The sequence below is a fragment of the Aphis gossypii genome, chromosome 1 (genome assembly GCF_020184175.1).
Source record: "Aphis gossypii isolate Hap1 chromosome 1, ASM2018417v2, whole genome shotgun sequence".
NCBI classification, from domain to species: Eukaryota; Metazoa; Arthropoda; class Insecta; order Hemiptera; family Aphididae; genus Aphis; species Aphis gossypii.
Genome location: NC_065530.1, coordinates 86,927,470 through 86,950,137, shown reverse-complemented (window position 1 = coordinate 86,950,137; position 22,668 = coordinate 86,927,470). Strand labels below are relative to the sequence as shown.

The following is a 22,668-nucleotide window of genomic DNA, read 5'->3' as shown; positions in this document are numbered from 1 at the left end:
TCGTTGTTGTTGTTGTACTCTACATATTATAATAATAATATGTAATTTATGTAATTTGTATATAAGTTATTTAATTGAATAAAATAATAAACACAAAATGAAAAAAAAAATATATATAATAATAACATTTGTTTAATATAATATTCATATATATATAATATATATGTTTACATGTATGTGTAACGTAAAGAAAACATTTACTCACTGAGCACTAAGAAAACAATGGAAATGAGTTTGTCAAAAACTATAAGTATATTATAATTACAATAGTTTATTTCTTCATACATAATATCTCCGCTGTAGCGGTTCAATTGTTTATTATTATTATTTTTAACTCTAGTAATACAAAGACTTATCAAACTTACATTTCATATACAACTTCTAACATCACAGACAAATGGTACATAAGAAAATAATTCTTTGCACTTATATACACGTTGTTTTCTATAGATATAATAATGAATTTTTGTACACAAGAGGTTCATAATCTTAAAGAAATTATAATGTATTATATAAAATAAGTATGCGATTCAAGTTCATGAGAATAAAATTACAATTTTTTCAAAAAATAATAGTTAATTTTTTGTTTAAACATGCAAAAATAAAAGAAAAACAATTCTGAATTGCTCTGAGGAAATATTTTAAAAATAGGTCAGTGGAAAAAAAACACTGAACTTAAATTAAATTAAGAACCTCATATTAAAACAAAAGGAAAAGAAAGAAAATATTTCGACTTGTAGAAGACCCTATAAATATTTAAAAGGAATAACAACTTGTTTAATTAATTTTTTTTTATGAGTTTTTACACCAATTTGAAGTCGCCACAATTTTAACTACTTAAGAACGACCACCAACTTGGAACTTTTCGATATCTTCGACACTCAGCATGTTTACATTTTGTGTCATAGCAGGCATGTTTGGTAAACGGCCAGCACGAGCTTGTGCCAACAGTTCTGGAGAAAACCAACGTGCAAGCTGATTGCTAACAGGAGACTGCACCCGGTTCATACGCGATTTATCACCTGAACCATAATTTATATCTATAAAAATTACAAACATTATATTATTATTCTATTGATTATTCATAACAGATAACAATTTAAGGACAATGATTTTTTTTAAAACTGTTATGCCAACAATAAAGTATTTAATTTATAATTATTGTAAAAATCAAGTTTCAATTTAAATGTAAATAAAAAAAAATTAAAAATAAAACTTACTGCGGCCATTCATATTATTGGATTGCTGCTGTTGTTGCTGTTGTTGTTGTTGTTGGGTTCCATGGTACCTAGGATAATTACCACTCAGTATTTGCTGAATAGTTGTATTAACTGGTCGTTGTTGCTGCTGCTGTTGTTGCTGCTGCTGCTGCATAAACTGTTGTTGCTGCATTTGCTGTTGCAGAGTGTTTATTTGATGCTGAAGTGCATGTTGGGTAACTAAACAACGGATTGATTATTTAATCATTAATAAATTAAAGTAAAAAATAAGTATCTAAAAAAAGAACTAAGATATACAGGACTAGACTCATGAGCCTTATCGGCCGGTCAGACAATTTTACGTATTACTCCTTTAATAGTCACATACGCTATCTAGTGACGAATTAGTTTACTCGCTTTATTACGTAGTAATACTAAATAACGAGTAACGAGCACGTCATTTCCATCTCGTGACTAAGATGTTTCAACTTTTAGTCATTGGTAAATCAGATTGCTAAGTTATTCTCATAGATTGCGCTAGCTTCACTTAAAAGAAAGTCTTAACATTTACTGATAGTACCCCTCATACCCGCTCACAAACAATGTCCAGTTATGTACATCTTAGTTCATGATTTACAATAAGGTAATATGATATCTAACCAGATCTTTCGTCAGATATATGATGTTTGTCTACCAAAGGTTCTGAGGTCGAAGTCATCTTACGTAACACGGATGTAGGAGTAAGGCCAATTCTTGGTTGAGATTGTGATTGAGATGAGCCTAATTCCATAGCACCTTCTCCTCCATATGATGGATTATGAACCTAATTAAAATAAATATAATTAATTTAAACAATCATATATTTTATAACTTATGCATACATTTTCCATCCTTTTATGGTTTTGGTCAAGCAATTGTCTTTTAAGCATTTGACTTTGGTATAATGCAGCTTGTTGTTGTTGATAAACTAAATCCTGTTGGTTAGCCATTCTTTGGGCATCTAAAATTATAAATATATATTTTTTTAGTATAAAATATATTTTATCTCAATAGTATCCTATTTATATAAAACACATACTGCTTGAATGTTGAAATACTTTCATAAGACAAATAAGAGTTTCACGATAACGAGACTGATTAGTACTTGTCTTTTTCCATTGCTCTACTAAATGATGTAGCATTACTTCACCACGTTTTATTCCTATATAAAAATATGATAAATGTTTAATACTAAAATATAATATATATTTAGAAATATTATACCCATAAGCATTTCTTGTGCTTCGCGGCTTTGCAATATATCTTTAGTAGGTGTATAGAAGTTGACCATATTTTGAAGTTCTACAGGAAGTTTGAACATATGTTGCTTAGACTGTTGTTGTTGCTGCTGCTGCTGCTGCTGCTGTTGCTGTTGTTGTTGTTGTTGAGCAGCCATTGCTTTTGCTACCATATTTTCATGTTGCTTTTGAATCTAAATAAACAATTAAAAATAACATATCAATATCAATTATTTATATTTATTATAACAATACAGAAAATCACTAATGAGAAAATATATCCTATAAAATAATTGTTCTTTTTTTTAAGATTTTCAAAGTATTATTTTATTATAATAGTTAAATGTCACATTAATAAATAAATTAAAATATGTATAAATACATATTTTTTATTATTATTATTAAATATATATATGTATTATAAACAACTATATAGTACCATATAAATCAATACTAACGTATTTCATTATTTTTTTTATTATTAGAAATAAGGCTTTGTAAAGATACCATTGGCAGACATTTGAAAGCTTTTACATAACATTAATTATTTCATTAAATAGAATTAGAATCTAGAATAAGGTATGCAGTTTCTAAGGTTAATATTTTTTAAAAATAACAAAAATAGATTAATCCTTACATTATTGAACAATCAATTTTAACAAAATTTCAATTTCAATCCGTGTCTAGAAAATGTATATTATAGCTAACATTAAACTTTTTCTAAATCTCTGTAAAAACAACTTTAATCCTTAGTGTTAAAATTACAAAGTTTATAATTTTTTAACTACAAAATGTAACCATTCATTTATTTTAATATTTTTTATTTGCAGAAAGCAATTATAATAAATTTTCTATAATTTTTGGTTTTTTTTACTCATAAATAAAACAATCATACATAAATGGTGAATCTAAAATAATGGTTTATAAATGAAAAATAAAAGCTCACTAGTATTATATTTCAGAAAGTAACATTGGTTATATCTATTTATATCTAACTATTATTTAAAAAAAAAAACTCATAAAATAAAGTTCTAGAATATTTTGCTTAAATAAAAATTTATATTCATCAATATATATTATAAGAGATAATAAATAATAGTAAATATATTTATTTTAATTATATTATTTTTAATAAATAAAATATTTAATTTACCTGTTGTGCTTCCATAAGCTTCATAACAAGATCATTAGGAACTTGCATATTTGGTTGTTGATTGCGATAATTATTTGAATGACCATATGGACCTACTGTTTATAAAGTAAATAAAACAAAATTACAAACTCAATTATTCATTTGAAGTAATTATTATATGTTAAAATAAATAAATAAACTATACTATTACATAACCATTTTAGTGGGAATTGATTAGGTTTTTTAGGGGTACCAAACAATTTACAAAAATACGATTTATCAAATATATTATATAAGTACATACCGTTAGGGTTTTGTACTTGGTTTGCCATATTATAGTTTTGTGGTCCTTGGGCATTATTCAGCATCTGTAATTTAATTTTATAAATTTATCCTTTACTTTATTAACTATCAAAATTACAAATTTTGATAAATTTTTATTCTTTGTTTTACAAAAATAAAAAACAATACCTGCAGTATGGAATAGTTTTGAGAGTTATTTGTTACATGTCCATCATTGTTAGAGTTTTCATGCTCATTTTGAGGCATCTAATTATTACATAACATAAAGTTCAAAAATCTTAGGTTTATAAACTATTCAAACGATTCTCACTTACCTTCATGTTTTGAAGTTTTTTTAGTTTCAATTCTTCGTGGAATTGAATATTGTTATGTGGTGGTGAATAACCATTTTGTTGTCCACTAGACATACGTAGTCTAGATTCAATTTCTTCAAGACTTTGAACTTTGCCATTGACTTCTATTAAAAAAAAATAGTTAATTAACTACAACTATATAATGTATACAATAACTATAAAACAGAAAGGAAAAAGTTACCTAAATCACGTATGGCAGCTTTAGGATCAGTCAACTGGGGTGCACTGGCTTTAATAACATCCATGATAGCTGGAGGAAGTTTATTGTTTTCACTTGATGTAATAGAGTCATATGCATTTGTTAAATTTTTTGATTCATTTTGACTATTATGTTTAACCATTCCCATGAGCATTGATGATAACTGTCTAGGGTCTTCTTCAGCATTATCTGTTGCACTTTCTACAAGCATAATATAATTTTTTTATTTAATTGTTTTAATAAAATAAATAAATGTATTATAAATTATGAATATTATTATATCTTACTATTGGTTGCAGAATTTAACATTTCAGTAGAAGCAGATGAAGCACGACTACTATCATGTGTAGTAAACCATTGACGGAAACGTGAACCAGCTACATTCCCATCAGTTTCCCCTTCAATATGCATTATATCACTTAAGTAATCTGGCTTTAAAAAATCATCAATATTGAAATCATTGAATACATTTTCATTAGTTTTATGTTCAGCATCATAAGCTTGAATGAACTCATTTCCAGATATTGATTCAGAATCTTTTTTAGTTTGGTCTTCATTCTACACAAATTAATAATTATAATTTCCACACAATTAAAAATGTGAATTTAAGCAACTTTACATTGGATTTTTCAACTGTTGGTTTTTTCTTTTTATCTTCATCTTTTTCCTTTTTAGCTTTCTTTATTTTAGTTTCATTAGCTCCTTTAATAGCAGCTGCTGATTCTGTAGACGTAGAGTCAATTGAATTTTTTTTAGTGCGGGGAGCTAAATATTTTATACATATTACATTAAAACATTTTTTTGTCATAGTTGTGGATTAATATTTACTTACTAGGTTTAGTTTTTTTCTTTTTTGTTTTGTCAGCAGGTGGATCTTCAAAACCTCGCAACTCGATAGTATCGTGTTGAGAAGTCGGACCATCTTTAAATAATAAAAATTTATTAGTAAAGAAAATAAACAATACCTAGGGTGATAATCAGGACTCCGATTTTATAGCACTAAAAATTACTAAAATATGTGCTAAATTCCCCAAAAACACAATAAATAGCAAAAATGAAAATTTATTTTGTTCACAAATCAAAAAACTTATAATTTATAAATTAATACATTTAAGTTTTTTTTTAAAAAATTGTAAATAATAAAAATTAAAAAAAAAATGATAACAAATTTATATTACAAACTTTTTTTTAAAAAAATTTTAGGTAATACTACTTGAATTTGTTGATTTATTAAACTATAAAATATAAATGCTTTTTGAGTATGGCAACTATTCAAAATTGTCATATTGTCATGTTTCATACCATATAATATGTGTAGAGTATATGTGTATAGAATACACATATACTGAACAATTAACCTCAAATACTACAGATATATCATTTAATAAATTTAGCATAATTAATGATGAAGAAATTATAAAAGCAATAAAGGCTTTAAAAGATGATTCTTCTCCGGGGTTAGATTGAATTTCAGTAAAAATTCTCAAATTAAATATATATTCATTGATTAAACCATTTTCATACATTTTTAATTTAGCTATAGCAACATCTACTTTTCCGAAAGGCTTTAAAATGTCAGTAATAACATCAATACACAAACATGGTGACAAATCTAATATTGAAAATTATCGCCCAATCTCACAAATATCAAATATTGTCAAACCTTTTGAAAAAATTATTAAAAAAAAATTAGTAAATTACCTTGAAAGTAATAATTTTCTATCATACACTCAATTTGGTTTTAGACCTAGTAAAAGTACTGAACAAGCAATTACAACAGTATCAAGCTATATTTATAATTCTTTCGAAAAAAAAATGTACAACTGTTTATTTAGATCTAGCAAAAGCATTTGATACTATAGATCATAAAATATTATTACAAAATGTTAGCACACTTAGTATCAATGGACTGGCTCAGAATTTATTAAGTTCATATTTAAAAAATAGAAAACAACACGTTTGAATAAACAATGAATTAAGTGAAGGAACTTCAATAATATGTGGTGTACCACAAGGGACAACCCTATCGCCTACACTGTTTAATATACATATTAACCAAATAAATTACTTGAAAACACGTGGAAAACTAGTTTGCTACGCAGATGACACAGTACTCTTTATTGAAGGTCAATCCTGGGATGAAGTATTTACTAAGTATTCAATTCGACATGAGTAAAATATAAAATTGGCTATGTGAAAATAATTTATTCCTAAACTTAGAAAAAACCTACATATTACCACACTATATAAGTTATTTAAACCAACCAAATAAAACAAATCTATGTAAACATGAGAATGACTGTTTAAGTCAAAATATTTGTACATGCCAAACCTTTGTTATAATAGTTAAAAACTGTAAATACTTAGGTATAGAAATGTGTCATAATCTTAAATGGAAAGATCACATAAAATATATAACAAATAAATTAAGAATACTTATGTATGCATTTAAAATTTTAACAGATATCTTAGAACTTAAAAAAAAAAACTTAGATTCTAAAAAAAAAATTACACTTTGGCTATTACAAGAACAAAATATAGAAAGACTCTTAACAAATGTATAGAATTATTTCATAATCTGTATATATAAAACACTAAGCTGATTGACTGATTTATCAACGCACAGCTCAAACCATTGGACGGATCGCGCTAAAATTTGGCAAAAAGATAGCTATTATGACGTAGGCATTCGTTAAGAAAGGATTTTTGAAAATTAAAATCCTAAGGAGGTTAAAAGGGTTGAAAAGTGTAAAAATAGAAAAAACCACCTTGCCGAAACCACTGTATACATTTTTATACTTAAACCCGGCAACAACAGGTAATTCAGCTAGTTTATCATATAAGTAGTATGACTTTAGTAATTACTGTTAAATTTTGTTTTATATTATCATATTATATTGTATTATTTAACTACACAATTTTTTACATAATATTGCATTATATAAGCAATGAGGAACAAACATATATTTACTTATATTAATTTTATAGTTATATGCAAATTTTAACTATTTAATGAATTTATATTTTCATATTGTGAACTCATGGGCCCCCACACAAACATGTTCAGTGGAGCCTATTATCTTCTTGAAGAATAAATAAAAATAAATAAATAAATAAATAATATTAATTAATTTTATGAAAATACAAAAAAAAAGTATTATTAGTATACAAAATTAGCCGAAAATGATACTAAAACTTAAAAAATAGCACTAAAACCTAAAAATCCTTTAAATATGCAAAAAATAGCAAAATAAAATTTCATATTTGAAGTCTCTGGTGCACAAACAAAAATTTATAGCTTACTCCATGTTTATCTGTATCCTATAAAAATTAGCAAATGCTATAAAATCCGAGCCCTGATGATAAAATTATTTTATATAATTATATAAGAGAAAGCCTAGCTTATCATTTTTTTATTTTACATACAAATTAACAAATTCTGGGTATTAGCTTTATTACTATGAGTAAATTGACCAAATAATTATCTAAGGATCTCATGGGCTTTTATTGATATTTTATTTTAAAAGCGAGTAATGATAATTTTTAAATTCTTATATTTTAAATGGTTATAAGTTATAACTTACTTAAAAATAAAAGTATCAGTAAAATCTTAAAGTGCTTAGATAATATTTTACCTTTAAATTAGTTAATATGTCATTTCACTTTAATATTAAAGTCAATCACTCTAAATTAGTTCTTTAGCTAAACATAAATGTTTTTTGTATATTTTGTAAGATGGAGACAAGACAATATATATTGTATTGATATCCTCAACATTTTAATAAAAACTAACTAACCTGTCATCCATTCCGGTTCTTCTTGAGTTCGATAAGAATCATTTCGACGTCTATCATAATTACTAGAGCCTTTGAAGCGATCATAATTTCTATAACGATCTGTTTCTCCTCTGTCAAACTCAAAATCTTTTCTACGAGGTTCACTAAAACAAATATTATTAAATAAATAATAATAGTAGATAAAAAATAGATAAAAATACAAACATAGAATTATGAGATGAAGATTCACGAAAGCTGCCTCCTTTACCAAAGTTATAATTATTTGCAATTCCATTTTCGGGCTGACGAAAACCAGAATCCCAAGAATCTCGACTCATTAATCGGCCACTGCCAACTCGACGAGGCTCTCGAATGGGCTCCCTAAATATATATTTTATAATAAAAAAATACAACCAAAATCAAATGCACCTTACCTTTCAACATACTGTTTAGCAGATGTATTCAAAGGACTATTTGAACGTTTTGGCCCACTAGTAGCATTCATAGTAACAAAACATCCTGAATTGAAACTACGTCTTTGAGGACTCAAAACTATATCTTGATCCTTTTTCAAACGATCTTTAGCATCCTGTGGTTTTTTCTAAATTAAAAATTATTAAGAATTGTTAAACAATATTTTCCAACAATATCCTTTTTATTATTCTACCATTTTAATATTTTGAAATAAGAGATAGGTGCTATAAAACATAAGTTAATAATTTTAATTTTAATTTTTGACAAATTAATAGTACATGAAAATAACACATTTTCATGTTATATTTAAAAATAAATGTTCATTACTATATTTGTATTGATTTGACGCTACCATGAAAATCATTGTAACTACTATAGTCATACATATAGTCTATTCAGAATAAGAAACACAGTCGGCGGCCGACTACTGCGCATGGGCATGGTCACTATATACAGTCAGTTTAAGGATGATTGTCTTTGATAGAGATAGACAAACGGGTGTTGTCTGACCACCATCGACAAAAACTAGTCGCCACTGACTGTGTTTCTTATTCTGAATAGACCGTAGAAATAAACATCTATATTTAAAAGAAGAAAAATATAGTTTTAAAGTATAAGTACTTAAATAATAAGCAGATTTAATACCTATTATAAATAATTAAATTAACTAAATTGGTGAATGTTTATAAGTTCATTATAACAATTATATATTTCATTATAGAATTAATGTCCTACAAAATTCTACAATAATCATTTATAGCATAAAACACTCAATATGCTTTAACCTAAACTAACTAAAAGTTAGAGAAATACATTGATAAAAAATCACTTTGTATATATTATAATTAAAAGAATATTTAGATTATGAGAAAAGTGACAAAGATGTAAATATACTATTAATTTGTATATTAATCATATTAATACATATATAGAAACAACCAAGTAGATGTTTAAGGGATTAAACACTGCTTTGATTTTTTTTAACAAGCACTGGTGAATATTTGTTTTCATTATTATTTGAATATATATATTTTTAATAAATGTTAATAAAATAACAATATAAAACTAACCTCAGTTTTAGGTTCACCATTTTCTGTTGGTTGGTTTTGCCAAGGCGGTAAATCAAATGCTACTGTCTTAGTATTAGTAGCTGATTTTCCACTGGCAACAGGTCTACTTCCTCTGTAAAAAAAAAAAAAACTTATCAATAATCATTCAAATTATGTCACACAAATAATCAAATATCTAAGTGGTTTTGTATAATAAGCAATAAAAATTATCTATTGTTTACTTGTAGAATATAAAAATTGAAACTTACTTTCGAGTTTTTCCTGCAAGTTCTACATCCAAGTCAGGAAAGTTGTCTAAAAATTTTGGGCGCACTTTGGAACTGCTCAAGTTTTGTAATTCCAACAAAGCTTCTTTGGTATACTTTTGTGTTGGCTGTTTAAATCTCACTACTTTAACCTTATCTTCAACGGCTGTTTCATTTTCCATTTCATTTGTTGTTATACCTATACATGTTTTAGTTAATTATTTAGTTATACAAATAAATATTATTTGAAATTTAAAATATTATACTTTTGTAAATATACTAATTATAGAAGTTAAAATAAAATAATATAGTAATACAAACCTAAACAATTTTTAAGGTTTTTTGTAAACATATTGTTATAATTTAAAGGTAATTCTGGAATATTTTCTTTGCAATGAGGCATGGTTTTAAGAACTTTTTTGAACATATGTCCTTGAATACCAGAATGTCGTTTACGACTTTTACTAACTCTACTATCCATGGTGTCAATTATTTTTATAACGATTAAATACTAAACAATCACAAATTAAAACCTAACATTCTTACATATTATTTTAGTAAAATAAGACATTTTTATTAACTAAGTTCATGCAGGTACTAACTAATAAAAATTATAAAATCCAACTGAACTTTTATCTTAGATAAAAACAAATTGGAATTTCTTAAAATGATTTTCTAATAATAAACAATCAGTGAATTATTTCCCCCAATCTATAAAGGTAATATGATAATATTATCTTAATATTGGTTGAACTCTAATAAATAGCCAGTTATGTGTAACATAAATAAATGAATACAAAAGAACATTTTATGTTGCATTTAGTTTTTGATTGATAAAAACCTAACAACTACCTATATTTGTCAAATATGAAGTATGATTATTTTGGAAAATAATTATTTTATCAATGAACTTGTATGAAATAGAAAAAAATATTAGGTAATACAAAATTCATACAAATTACCCAACCAAAAATTATCCAATTTAAAGCTTTGATAATTATTTACAAATATAATAGACATTAAACATTATTATTAATAATATATAATTATTCATTTTTGCATTGGAATAAAAACTATTGATAAATTAACTATTTTAAACCTTTAATTGTTTTTCAAACCACATATTATATACCTATTATATATATCTGTATATAATAATAATACAATTAAATTGTAATACCTACACAATATTATTGAAAAAAAAAACATATAATACCTATATATCTATCTACCATTAAATAATGCATCTAACTAGGTAGGCACTTTAACAATGATTTATCTAACAACTGTAATTAAAATTAAATTATAAACATAAGCTCTTGAGTTTTCTAAAAAAATATATTGAAGCATTATAACTTAATATAATTGTATATTGATCAATCAATTACAATTTGTATTAAAAATAGTTCAGAAAAAGTAAAATTACTCGAAAAGAACCTGTAATGTGATAGGTAAGTAAATTTAATATAATAAGTTACATTTAATTTCTCAATAAATGTTTTCTAAAATTAAAAAGGACATGAAAATTAAAATAAATACCTGCCTATAAAATAAATTATCCACAAAAAAGCTAAACGAGTAACAAAATGAAAAATAGTGTACTTAATGATACATTTACATAATATTACTATGTAATGAAATATAAAAATAACACAGTATTGTGTCCCACAAACAAAACAGTTAAAATGAATATTTCGTTTATTCTAGTTATTTGAATATTGCTTGTAATTTAAACATTCAATTAATTTTAATATAATCTCATAAATTCACATTGATAGGTCATTACAAAATATGAGACAAAATAATTCCTAATCAAATAGATAAAAACAGGCTTATTAATTATTCTTATAAATAACACTAAGTGGCTGAACTACTATTATTGAATTAATGAATTATTCAAAGACAAAATATTTTTTTAAACTTGTGGCAAAGTAATATATATAATATTATAAGTTTTAAGTTATTATCAATAATACTCAATAAATAATAGTAAAGATATCACTAAAATTAAGGGATATATTCAAAAATTAACTTATAAAATAATATTATATATTAATAAAACATACAACAAATATCTATTATTGGCAGCTCTAATATTATCAATAATAATAACAAATTAAGAGTACCTACCTACATTGTTTAACATTTAACATTTGACATACAATTTTACTTAAAGTTATATGATTAGAAATTAGAATTGTTTGATTTATAATTTTTACCTAATAAATACTCTGATTTAAATACCAAAATGATCATTCAGCAAATTAGTATCAATTATACTAAATAAATATCAGCATAGAAAGCCAATACATTGTACCTTGTATGTAAGTATAATAATACAAATATAGGTATTAATAATAAATAAAATTATTAACAATCACTATATTTGATATTCTAATTCTTAATTTTAAATATTTGAATAATTCTTATTTAATGTACCAACTTACTAGATTAATATTATGATCTGGGCAGAAGATTAGATTTATGTACACAACAGTGTTTATAATTTCTTACAATTATTAGGGTAGTAATAAGCACATTTTTTAAATGCTTACAGTATAATTTATATAAAACGGCATATACCAGAATATCAACATGTACATTAACAAAAAAATAAATTGTTATAATATGTCTATCTTACAGTTAAAACATTAGCATAAATAAATTATACCTACTACATATAGGTGATAATAACTGCATTAAAAAAAAATTAAAAAATAAAGAAGAATTATTCCAAAAAGGAGTCATGTAGTTACCTAGATTACCTAATGTTTTAATCAATACAGTACATCTTAAACCATGGTATAGTAGATGGATATAATATCCATAGATCAAAATGTATAACATAGATAATACATTTTACTAGGTAGGTGTCTTAATTTTTTTACTGTTTCACTTTTTAACTAAATTAACCTATTCATGAACAGTAGGTATAATTTTTTAATTCATAAAACATGTTTCTTTTCTTTTTTATCTAAATTCCTTAGATTTTTGTATTCAATCAAGTTTATAATCTCATTTACAATTAATATTTGTTTAGTGATCATAAATATAATAAATAGATGTACCTACTTATATGTAACATTCATTAAATATTTTTAATTTTACAAAATAACAAACTATGTATACAATTATAAAATTTAAATATAAATTTGATTACATAAGATCCACTTATTTAAATTATTAATATTTCTGGTATAGCTACTGAAATTTGATACTAACTATACAACACAATTTACATTGAATGTTTAGAAAAATAGATTAGGTACTTAAATTATTTATAACTTGAACCAACTTATATAACTGAGATAATTTATAAGACAATGTTAAATGATATATTAAATAGGTATTGGGTACCTACAATATTTGAATTAGTTATTTTTGATTTTCTATAAACAATTATAATATTGAATATTTCAGAAGTTTAATTACTAGTAGGTAGGTGACAAATAAACAAAACGTTAAATAAATGAAGTGTTAAAATTGATAAACAATAAACTAACTAAATGATTCCTAGTTCTAGGTCAGATTTACCTATAGTGATAATGATTGTTCTGAACAGTATATTTACTTTGTATACTTATTTAAATAAGTGAAAATGTAATGAATGTTTTAAATGCTTACCTTCAGTATTGGAATCCACTAGCGAATTCGATGACTCGTCATTGTCGTTGACCATTTCGGACATGTTAACGACGACCAAGTCTTCGTAACGAGAAAACGACGAAATATCCAGACGTCGTTTTTCTTCAAGTTGCGATATCGGGCATATAAGAACACACTGACAACAACGAATACGACGAGACGAACTATAATAGCTGACAATAAGCCCGTGCAGAATGCAGATAAACAGGAACAAAACAGTTGTCTCCTGTTGGTATACAAGACGATATTGTTATTTGTTTCCTGTGCGCGGCTAACGGACGGACGACTATTATTATTTGTAAATTTGTTAATATTACACTAATTACTATTATTATTTATTTATTATTATTATTATTATTGTTATTATTGAACGGTGATAACCGACACCGAATGCGAGTACTCTACTGCTGCTGTATAGACCGTAGTTGCTGCTCCGTAACAAGCAAAGATTTTTACTTTTTAGCGCGGACGTTAATGACCGAACTATATGAACGTTAAACTAAAGTACGAAAATAATATACATACACCGTTAGTGTTCGTTCGGCTGCGACAAAATCAAATAGTTGAACAAACAAACAAAAAAAAATGTTTACTTAAACGACAAATAAATAACAAAAAAAAAAATTTGAAAAAAAATATAGATTTCAAGGGACGACTGCTATCGCGTTCCGCAGCGCGACATAAAAGAGTACGAGTAAAGAAAACGGACGGGGAAATGAAAGTATCAAAGTATGGAATTTTTTTTCTTCTTTTAGATCACAGACATACAGAATGCCTATTGCCTGGTAATGGACTAATGGTGATAGTTGCGGTGGTGGCAGGTGGGTATTTCTGTCATGGAATAAAATATACAAATATACTGTGTAATGTCGTTATCAAACGATTGTTTCAGTGTTTTACGGTGATTGATATCAATTATTGTCGAGCCTGCAATTAAACTACTGATAAAATGATAACATGTTCACAGCATGGACTTCTCAGTAATCCTATATACCTAAACAGTAAGCAGTATTATAACAAAAAATAATAAATGTACTATAGATATATGTATTTGATTATAATAAACACCAGTTACCACCAGCTGACAGACAAGTCGTGATTACGAACTCCGAAGGATTCAAATTACTTACAAGGCTGTAAGTATTTTAACCCTTGCTCTTGTCATTTAGTATTTACTATATTATAATTATTAATACTATATCCTAAATCGTAATTACTGATCACTAATACCTAATTATTATTATTTATTTTGTTAATAAAATAAAAATTTTGAGTTCAGACAATCAATGGTTATTTTTTAAATTATTTAAGTGCTACTTGCATAGTCAATCATTACCTATTGCTAATAACTGATGATCAATTGCTGTTAACTAAAATAAATAATTTATGACCATTAATATTATTTTACCTGTCAGGTAATTTAACTATATAATATACTGCTAGGTAGTATTTTTTTCATGTAATTGTAAGATTGAATATTATATATTTTATATAAATTTTTTTTTCAGATAGTTTACATTATAATGGATGAACAATTCAATAATACCGCTATATCCGATTCAAAATCTTTGGAAGCAACAGAATTTTATTTTGAAACAGACTTTTATTTATTAAAAAATAATCAAGATTATAAAAATTTACTGAAATCTTTGGCTATACTGGAAGTACAAAGATGTACAACAATTCAAAATATTGAAAAACTAGCTGTATTAAAAGATAATTTATCTAAAAATCCTTCTTTGGCATTGAAAAAAATTCTCAAACGTGATGAAATAACTACATTAAAATCAGTTAATATTCAAACGTTGCCAAATATTGACTGGTCAGTGTATATAACTAATGATGAAACGGAAAATGAACGAATTAAACAAGTATGTGATATTAATTTACGACATAAAAATGTCTCTGATAAACAAGAACCACCGACAAACAATACAAGTTCAGAGATGGAAAAACCAGAAACATTTAAAAAACCTTGGACAGTTGAAGAACAATTGCGTCTTGAAGAACTTTTAATTGAATTTCCACCTGAAAGAAATGAAAGTAACAGGTATAGAAAAATAGCTGATGCTTTGGGTACAAGAAACTTAAGACAAGTTTGTAGTAGAGTTCAAAAGTATAATATGAAAATGAAAAAAGTTGGTTCGATTAAAACCATTAATGCAAATTCAAAAAATTTAAATAAAAAAACTGTATCATTAAGTCATAAAAATATTGGTGCATTATTAAAACCAACCACATTTATACCATCTACAACATTAATAGATGATGTTGATGTTTATAATGCCAATCGAAATAACTTCAATGTAAGTCACAAAAATATTGAAATGCCTAATAAGACAAAATTAGAAATCTTAAGTGAAGTATTAAAAGACAAACTAACCGAAAAAAATAATCCTATTGTTCATGTTGATTTTACGTGTTGCGTATGTCAGTCATCTCCTATTGTTGGAACAAGATGGAATTGTAATGACTGTCCAGCCATTGGTAAAAGCTCTAACTTTTGCAGTGATTGTATAGTTGACACAGTTCGAAACATTCTTGAAACCCCTCCACATCCTATGGATCACATAGTAACTCCTATTAGAACTGTTCAGGAAAATGATGACAATGTTGATAATATTATTGATCAAAATTACGTTCCATTAGTATTTAAAACTCAAAACTACTTGGATCCAAATTTTATGGTATAGAATAACTTAATATTTATTTTTCTAATAAGCTTTTAATATATCCAATAGTTTCATAATCAGTAATTGTAATTTAGTCTATAGAAATTAAATAGTGTTAAGGGCTGTTCTTACAATGTTCGTTTAAGTGTCAGTTAATACTAACCGGTTGAATTCTATCAGTTAACTCATGATAAATTCTTCCGGTTAGCATTATCAAGCCTTAACCGAACATTGTAAGAACGGCCCTAAGTGTTATTATGATCAACACTAGAATAATTTTTATTTTAGTATGTAAGAATTAATAGTAACTTATTATTATACAATTTTATCCAAAAATAAATATTTAAAATTTGTGTGTTTTTTATATTCTAGTCCCTAAATTATGGGCCTAGATTAATGGTTATAAATATTCTGTGGAACACAGGTGTTCCGTGAACTGTTCCATCAAAATTTAAAATGTTTCAATTATTTTTTTTAAAATATCTATTATTGTTTAAAATTGTATTTATTATTTTTTAATGACTAATATGTATATAAACTGTTTTGTTCTATAATGTTTTAATATATATTAAAAAATGTATGTAAAAACTGTTAAAAATTATAAAATGTAAAATGTTCTATCATTCAAAAAAAATTTAGAATCACTAGTTGATAGGTGTTTTATATTTTGTTTGATTTTTGATTATAATAAACTTTATTAAAAATTGGTTGTTATCAATACTCACTATTAGATCCAAAAAAACTAAAATCTCAAAAACAAAAATTCTGATTCTAAAAATATATTTTTAGAAATTATTCTAAAAATTATAATTATAATAATTATATATAAATAAAAATTATAATTCTAAAAAAATATTCTTTTCTGGATGTGCATTATTATTTATAATTAAATAATTACACAGATATTGCATCAGTTTTTATCACAATTCATTTGAACCTATGTAACATTCTATTAACTTCCTTGTAAACTGTACCAATATAACATAAGCATAAACATATATATATACATATAATATTCCATAAGCTTAAATTATTTATATTCTATTTAAAATGTATTATTATATTTGTTCAAAAACTTAAAAGTTATGTTCTAGTTGTTATTATTTATTTTATTATTAGATTTCAGTATAAATTAATAAATTAAGCTTAGATATTAATATCATACTATTGTTGGAGTAGACAACAGTGTCAACTCGTGCAATTACCTCAATCTAGTGTTTAGTTTAAACTTATATGGGCACATCATAGAGTAATATTACTCTATGGGGCACATACATAAGAGAAAAAGTACAAGAGCTATTCACATAAATATTAATACAAGTTTTGAAATTAGTAAATAACAATAACTAACTAGTCGAGTTTAAAAATGTTTGCACTTACACAGACTATTACTTAATATACATAGAGCGTAGAATGCTGTGTATGTGAACATTTTGTAATTCTGTAGTCAATGGTGATTTATCAATATGTAAATTGTTAATCAATTTTAAAAGGTTTATTAGCTCATTTTTGATTAGTTGATTTATTGGATTAATATGTTTATTTCATGCATAATACTGAAGCCGAAGAGTATAGAATATAGATTTGGGTGGTTGCAGCAGGGTTAGGTTCGTTGTCATTCGCGACATTTTTTCGACAAACAAAATTTACAATGGGCTAATATATATCATCATAGACCAGCGTTTCTTAAACTGTGTTCCGCCAAACTAAAGTGCTTTTTTTCAAAATGTTCAAAAATCTTACTAAAGATTAACGACTAGCAGGAAAAAATGTTTTACGCGTTACAACTATTGAAACAAAGTACAGAGTCTAACTATCGAGCGGTAATAACTTATTGTTGAAAGTTTAATATAAGTAGCTAAAAATCTAAACAAACGTACGGGTTCCACGATTAAAGTGAATATAAAAAAGGGTTCCATGAATAAAAAAGTTTAAGAAACGCTGTCATAGACAATAACATAATATTAAACACTTCGTATATATTTTGCCTATACAATACGCCGAACAACACACACGATAAGTAAAGTTTAGAATCTAGATTATAGGTAGATGATAAATTTACATAATGTCATTGATTATATTTAAATTATTATATTTTTGTTTGTAATAAAATAATAATTTTGTTATAAATTAGTTGTTTTCTGTTATCAAGAGTCAATATTTATACTGTTAAATCCAGAAGAACTATAAAAATCTAGAAGTCTAGAATAAAAATGTTAACTCCGTTTCTAAAAATCGTACCTTTTAGTTTTTACTAGACATTTTTAAAACCGGATTATGATAAAATAATTCCACAGTCAAATTTATTATGGTTCATAAACCACAGTATTTAGGTTTTAATTAAGAATTCAATATTTATAAATTATTCTAATTATAAAATTCAATTCTAAATAATTAATTTTATAATGAAATATTTTTAAAAAATGCTACCCATCACCTAAGAATTCTGTTTGTTACAAACCATTTATTGACTCAGAAAGAAGTGATTAATAATCATAATAATAATCATTTCAGATAAAACTGTGTCATAGGCGGATATCGAGGGGGGCTTGGGAGGGTTTAAGCCCCCTCAAAATGTAATAAAGCCTCAAAAGATCATACATTAGTCATTAATGATGCTCTTACACAGTCGCACGGCAGTGTAATAACATCAAGATAACTCAAAAGTCGAAAAAATATTAAATATTTTTTTATTAAATGATTTTTCAATGTTTTATGTTATTTTCTTGAAAACTTGTTGTTTTTTACTTACGACATTTATACCACGCACTGAAGAATTTTAAGAAGTCATTATCACACACATCGTAACAGTAGTACCGTTAAATAGGGTGATTATGGTCTTTGAGGGGAATCGGGTCAAAAACTTTTTTTTAAAGTATTATTGATTATACAAAATTATATATTTATTGTTAACCGGAACATTTTCTGTACAATTTATATTACACGAGATTTTGAAAAACTAGTTTTATCATTAGTTAATAGTACCAAAACTGTTATAAACTTTTTCACTATAAGCCAAATTCAAAAAAAGCGGTCAAGTGGGTACCGTTCTGCTGTACATTAGGGGGTAGGGTTGACCTTGGACTAGGGTAGGTTAAATTTGAATGCAATGATAGGTATCATTGTATACGAAAAATGATTCTGAACGAAGATGATTTGTCAGCCTAGGATATAATTTCCAGTGGCTGGTGAAAAAGGTGATATATGTTTAAATGGCCTGAATACTCCAAAATTTAAGTTCTTTTATAATTATTGTAAGCTAAACTTATGAAAAATCTTGTATTAAATTCAACTCTTAGCTACCTATACAAACATTTTTATAAATTATATCTACAAAATAATTTGCAAATATTCATAATTTTAACGAATTTTCGTCAAAATTTGAACTTCAAGTGCTAATAAAAAAAAATTGTGCCTATGTATTCTTATAATTTTTTAATCACTATAAGAATAACTTATGAAGAACTTTGTATTAAATTTTCAAGTATTTTGATAGGGCCAAAAAAATTTTATCGACACTTTAAAAAAAATATTTTAGAAAAATTGAAAATTTCAGTTGTCTATAAATAGCTCAAAAAAAGTCAAAATATTTTGAAATTTAAATCACGTAAAGAAAACGCGAATCTTAATAACTGGTAAAATTTTCAAGTATCTACGACTTATACTTTTTGAATAATAACAAATGTTTAAAATCGTTTGAGGATAAATCGTTATCGTTACTCAATTTCATAAAAATTTAAAATTCAAACACTCATAAAAATTTTTTGTCTGAATCCGGTAGAGTTTTTTTTACAGATATTTGAAGAAAAATTTATGGAGAACCTTGTACCAAATTTTCAAAACTTAGTTATAAAAGAAAAAAATTTTATGATTTTTCAACTTCAAAATTACTTGCAAATTTTCGCGTTTTCGACAGATTTCGTAAAAATTTGAACTATAAACGCTTATAAAAAAAAATTGTGACTAACGATTTTTAATTTTTTTTAGCTACATTAAAAACAACTCATAAGGAACCTTGTATTAAATTTTCAAAACTTTTTGGTCATCCAAAAATTTTTTATCGACACTTTAAAAAAAATTTCTCAAAAAAATCGAAAATTTCAGTGGTATAACTCAAAAAAAGTCAAAATTTTTTGAAAATTTAACTATATACGGATACCACTGACATTAAAATTTGGTGAAAATTTCAAGTATTTTCAGTGATTAGTTTTTGAATTACAACCATAAAAAAAAATCGATTTGGTCGAAAACTGGTTTTGCGTAAAAATTGCCGTTTTTCCGTTATTTTTTTTTTGTTTTTCCCGGCGCTTTTGAAAACTATTGGAAATTTTTTACTTTTGACCCCCCAAAGTACAAACTACATTCACTTTCCTATCCGAAACACCGAAACAGGGTCCACTTTTTAAAATCGGAGCACTTTTACTGCTCCAAAACGTGGTGACAGACACAAAAAAAAAAAAAAAAACACATCATTGTAAAATCAATACATTCTTCACTCCGTTCAGAATCTAAAATTCATCGTGGTTCTACACTCAAACCCTAAGTATGAACATGAAATACATTTTACAATTATTATATGAAATGATGAGGTATCAACAGTGTAATTGAATGAATTTTGAAATCATATTTGCAATATTTTTTTTATGCTTGCAAAAAAAAAAAATCATTTGTATTAAAGGTTACCCTACCTAGTTCTTACACAGATAATGTTAATTTTGTTTTATTGTTACCTAACTAACCTACCTATCTATACATTTTTAAAGTTATAAAATATATATGATGCAAAAAGTTTTTTTTAATTAGTTTACTTTTTTATTAGAACCACTAATAAAGTTATCTTTATTCATAATATTAATGATGTATTTATTTATTGGGTTACTCTCTATTCGTGCTAAAATAATATTATTTAATTTTTTTTATATATTCTGTTGAAGTAAACCTTTTTTTATAACATTTATGATGACCCTATTCAACTCAGCTGTGGTATGAATAGATTTATTAGGTAAAATGAACAAGTGACCCTATTCACCCCCAAAACAATTTGAATAGGGTCAGCTTTTATAAAAAAATTTAAAAAAAATCTACCTTAGTAAATGTGTTTTTTGACATTGAATACCATCATAAGATATGTTGTCTTTCATATGGAAAAAAAATTGAACTTTTTTCAAAAATGTACAGAGATAATATAACCAAAAAACCTTTAAAATTGACCCTAATCACCCCGTTTTACGATATATGAAGACATGAAGTAGGTAGTAGGTGCAGTGTAGTGACTATAGTAGACAAGTACACTTTATGTTTACAAAATATAATATAGGTATATATTGTAAATATAATGGTTAAGTTTGAACGGGGAATAGTACGGGAAAATGTGAGTGGTAACCGATAGGTATATGAAAAAACGCATCACGTAATAATAATAAAACAAAATAACCGTATACTTATTATTTACGCTATACCTGTACGGACGACAACATATGACTGGTTCACCGGTCCGCGTTCAACTGAACGGCACTCCACAGTCATCACTCCGATAATAATGATGATTATATAATAATATTAATAATATTAAAAAATAATAATAATACAATTTAATACCTATGATAGTACGACCCGTATCTAATGATTCTACGGGAAAACCATCTATACACACGACACAAATATAAATATAATTATTATATAATATATATATGTATAATGTATACATATTATATAATAATATAATGTTTTATAACAATTTTGTATTACCATAATTATATATATGTATATATATATTTATTTTTCAAGCACACAGTTTTAAACCAAATTAAAAACCAAATCGAATTGTTATCTTCATGAAATGGTATTTAAAAATAATGTTATAATATAGAAATAGTATTTTCAAGGATGAATATATTCTTAGAATAATATTTTTCAAAACTGTACTCAGGAAAATATTAATGCGGAACCGTATTTTTCAGGAATCATATAAATAAGGAAAATATTTTTCAGGACTATAAATCGGGATAATATTTTTGCGTACTTATATTATAATTATATACGTTATATTTTATTTAATAAAAAGGTACTTTAAAGTAAAATTCTAATATTATAGTATTGTGTAATTTTCCTCACCACCTTTAATAGTTAAACGACATATAATTACGTCATCGTTCATGTAATTTATGAGGTATACACGAGGTGAGTTTTTTTTTATGGTGTCCCCGTTAGGCCTAATCCACATCGTAAGCGAAAACGCATGTATTTTATACACTTTTTCGCGTATAAAATGCGTTCCATACGGCAATATTAATAATTAATAATATATGAGGTAATATAAACAA

The 22,668-nt window shown here is 25.5% G+C and overlaps 2 protein-coding genes across 8 annotated transcripts; one reads left to right on the top strand and one right to left on the bottom strand.

Annotated features, from left to right (window-relative positions):
- Positions 1 to 98: 98 nt before the first annotated feature.
- LOC114120580 (putative uncharacterized protein DDB_G0271606) lies at positions 99 to 21,837 on the bottom strand. Of its 6 annotated transcripts, none has more exons than XM_027982908.2 (21): positions 21,805 to 21,837; positions 13,653 to 13,899; positions 10,032 to 10,227; positions 9,784 to 9,895; positions 8,674 to 8,840; positions 8,465 to 8,620; positions 8,261 to 8,403; positions 5,296 to 5,385; positions 5,083 to 5,228; positions 4,751 to 5,021; positions 4,446 to 4,664; positions 4,226 to 4,368; positions 4,080 to 4,157; positions 3,913 to 3,976; positions 3,630 to 3,724; positions 2,463 to 2,670; positions 2,278 to 2,400; positions 2,081 to 2,199; positions 1,860 to 2,022; positions 1,221 to 1,439; positions 99 to 1,040 (listed from the first exon to the last, which is right to left on the bottom strand). In XM_027982908.2, the coding sequence occupies exons 1-21, from the start codon at positions 21,820 to 21,822 to the stop codon at positions 838 to 840; spliced, it is 3,180 nt and encodes a 1,059-aa protein (XP_027838709.2). In that variant the 5' UTR covers positions 21,823 to 21,837; the 3' UTR covers positions 99 to 837. The 6 variants fall into 6 exon arrangements, with proteins under 6 accessions (XP_027838709.2, XP_050060842.1, XP_050060849.1 ...); XM_050204885.1 differs by having other exon boundaries at positions 3,630 to 3,721; XM_050204892.1 differs by lacking the exon at positions 21,805 to 21,837 and adding an exon at positions 14,199 to 14,353.
- On the top strand, positions 14,559 to 16,766 carry LOC114122486 (ZZ-type zinc finger-containing protein 3). 2 transcript variants are annotated; one of them, XM_050205004.1, is made up of 3 exons: positions 14,559 to 14,674; positions 14,745 to 14,809; positions 15,182 to 16,766. In XM_050205004.1, exon 3 carries the CDS (start codon positions 15,197 to 15,199, stop codon positions 16,364 to 16,366), a length of 1,170 nt encoding a protein of 389 aa, XP_050060961.1. In that variant the 5' UTR covers positions 14,559 to 14,674; positions 14,745 to 14,809; positions 15,182 to 15,196; the 3' UTR covers positions 16,367 to 16,766. The 2 variants fall into 2 exon arrangements, with proteins under 2 accessions (XP_050060961.1, XP_050060963.1); XM_050205006.1 differs by lacking the exons at positions 14,559 to 14,674; positions 14,745 to 14,809 and adding an exon at positions 14,836 to 15,088.
- Positions 21,838 to 22,668: the final 831 nt, after the last annotated feature.

Excerpts from the sequence above, each read along its gene's own strand:
- LOC114122486 (XM_050205004.1), top strand. The coding sequence starts at position 15,197 with ATGGATGAACAATTCAATAATACCGCTATATCCGATTCAAAATCTTTG.
- LOC114120580 (XM_027982908.2), bottom strand. Across the intron at positions 8,404-8,464 it reads TCTTCATCTCATAATTCTAT|TGAACCTCGTAGAAAAGATT; the intron begins GTTTGTATTTTT and ends TATTTGTTTTAG. Across the intron at positions 1,440-1,859 it reads TATATCTGACGAAAGATCTG|TTACCCAACATGCACTTCAG; the intron begins GTTAGATATCAT and ends TCCGTTGTTTAG.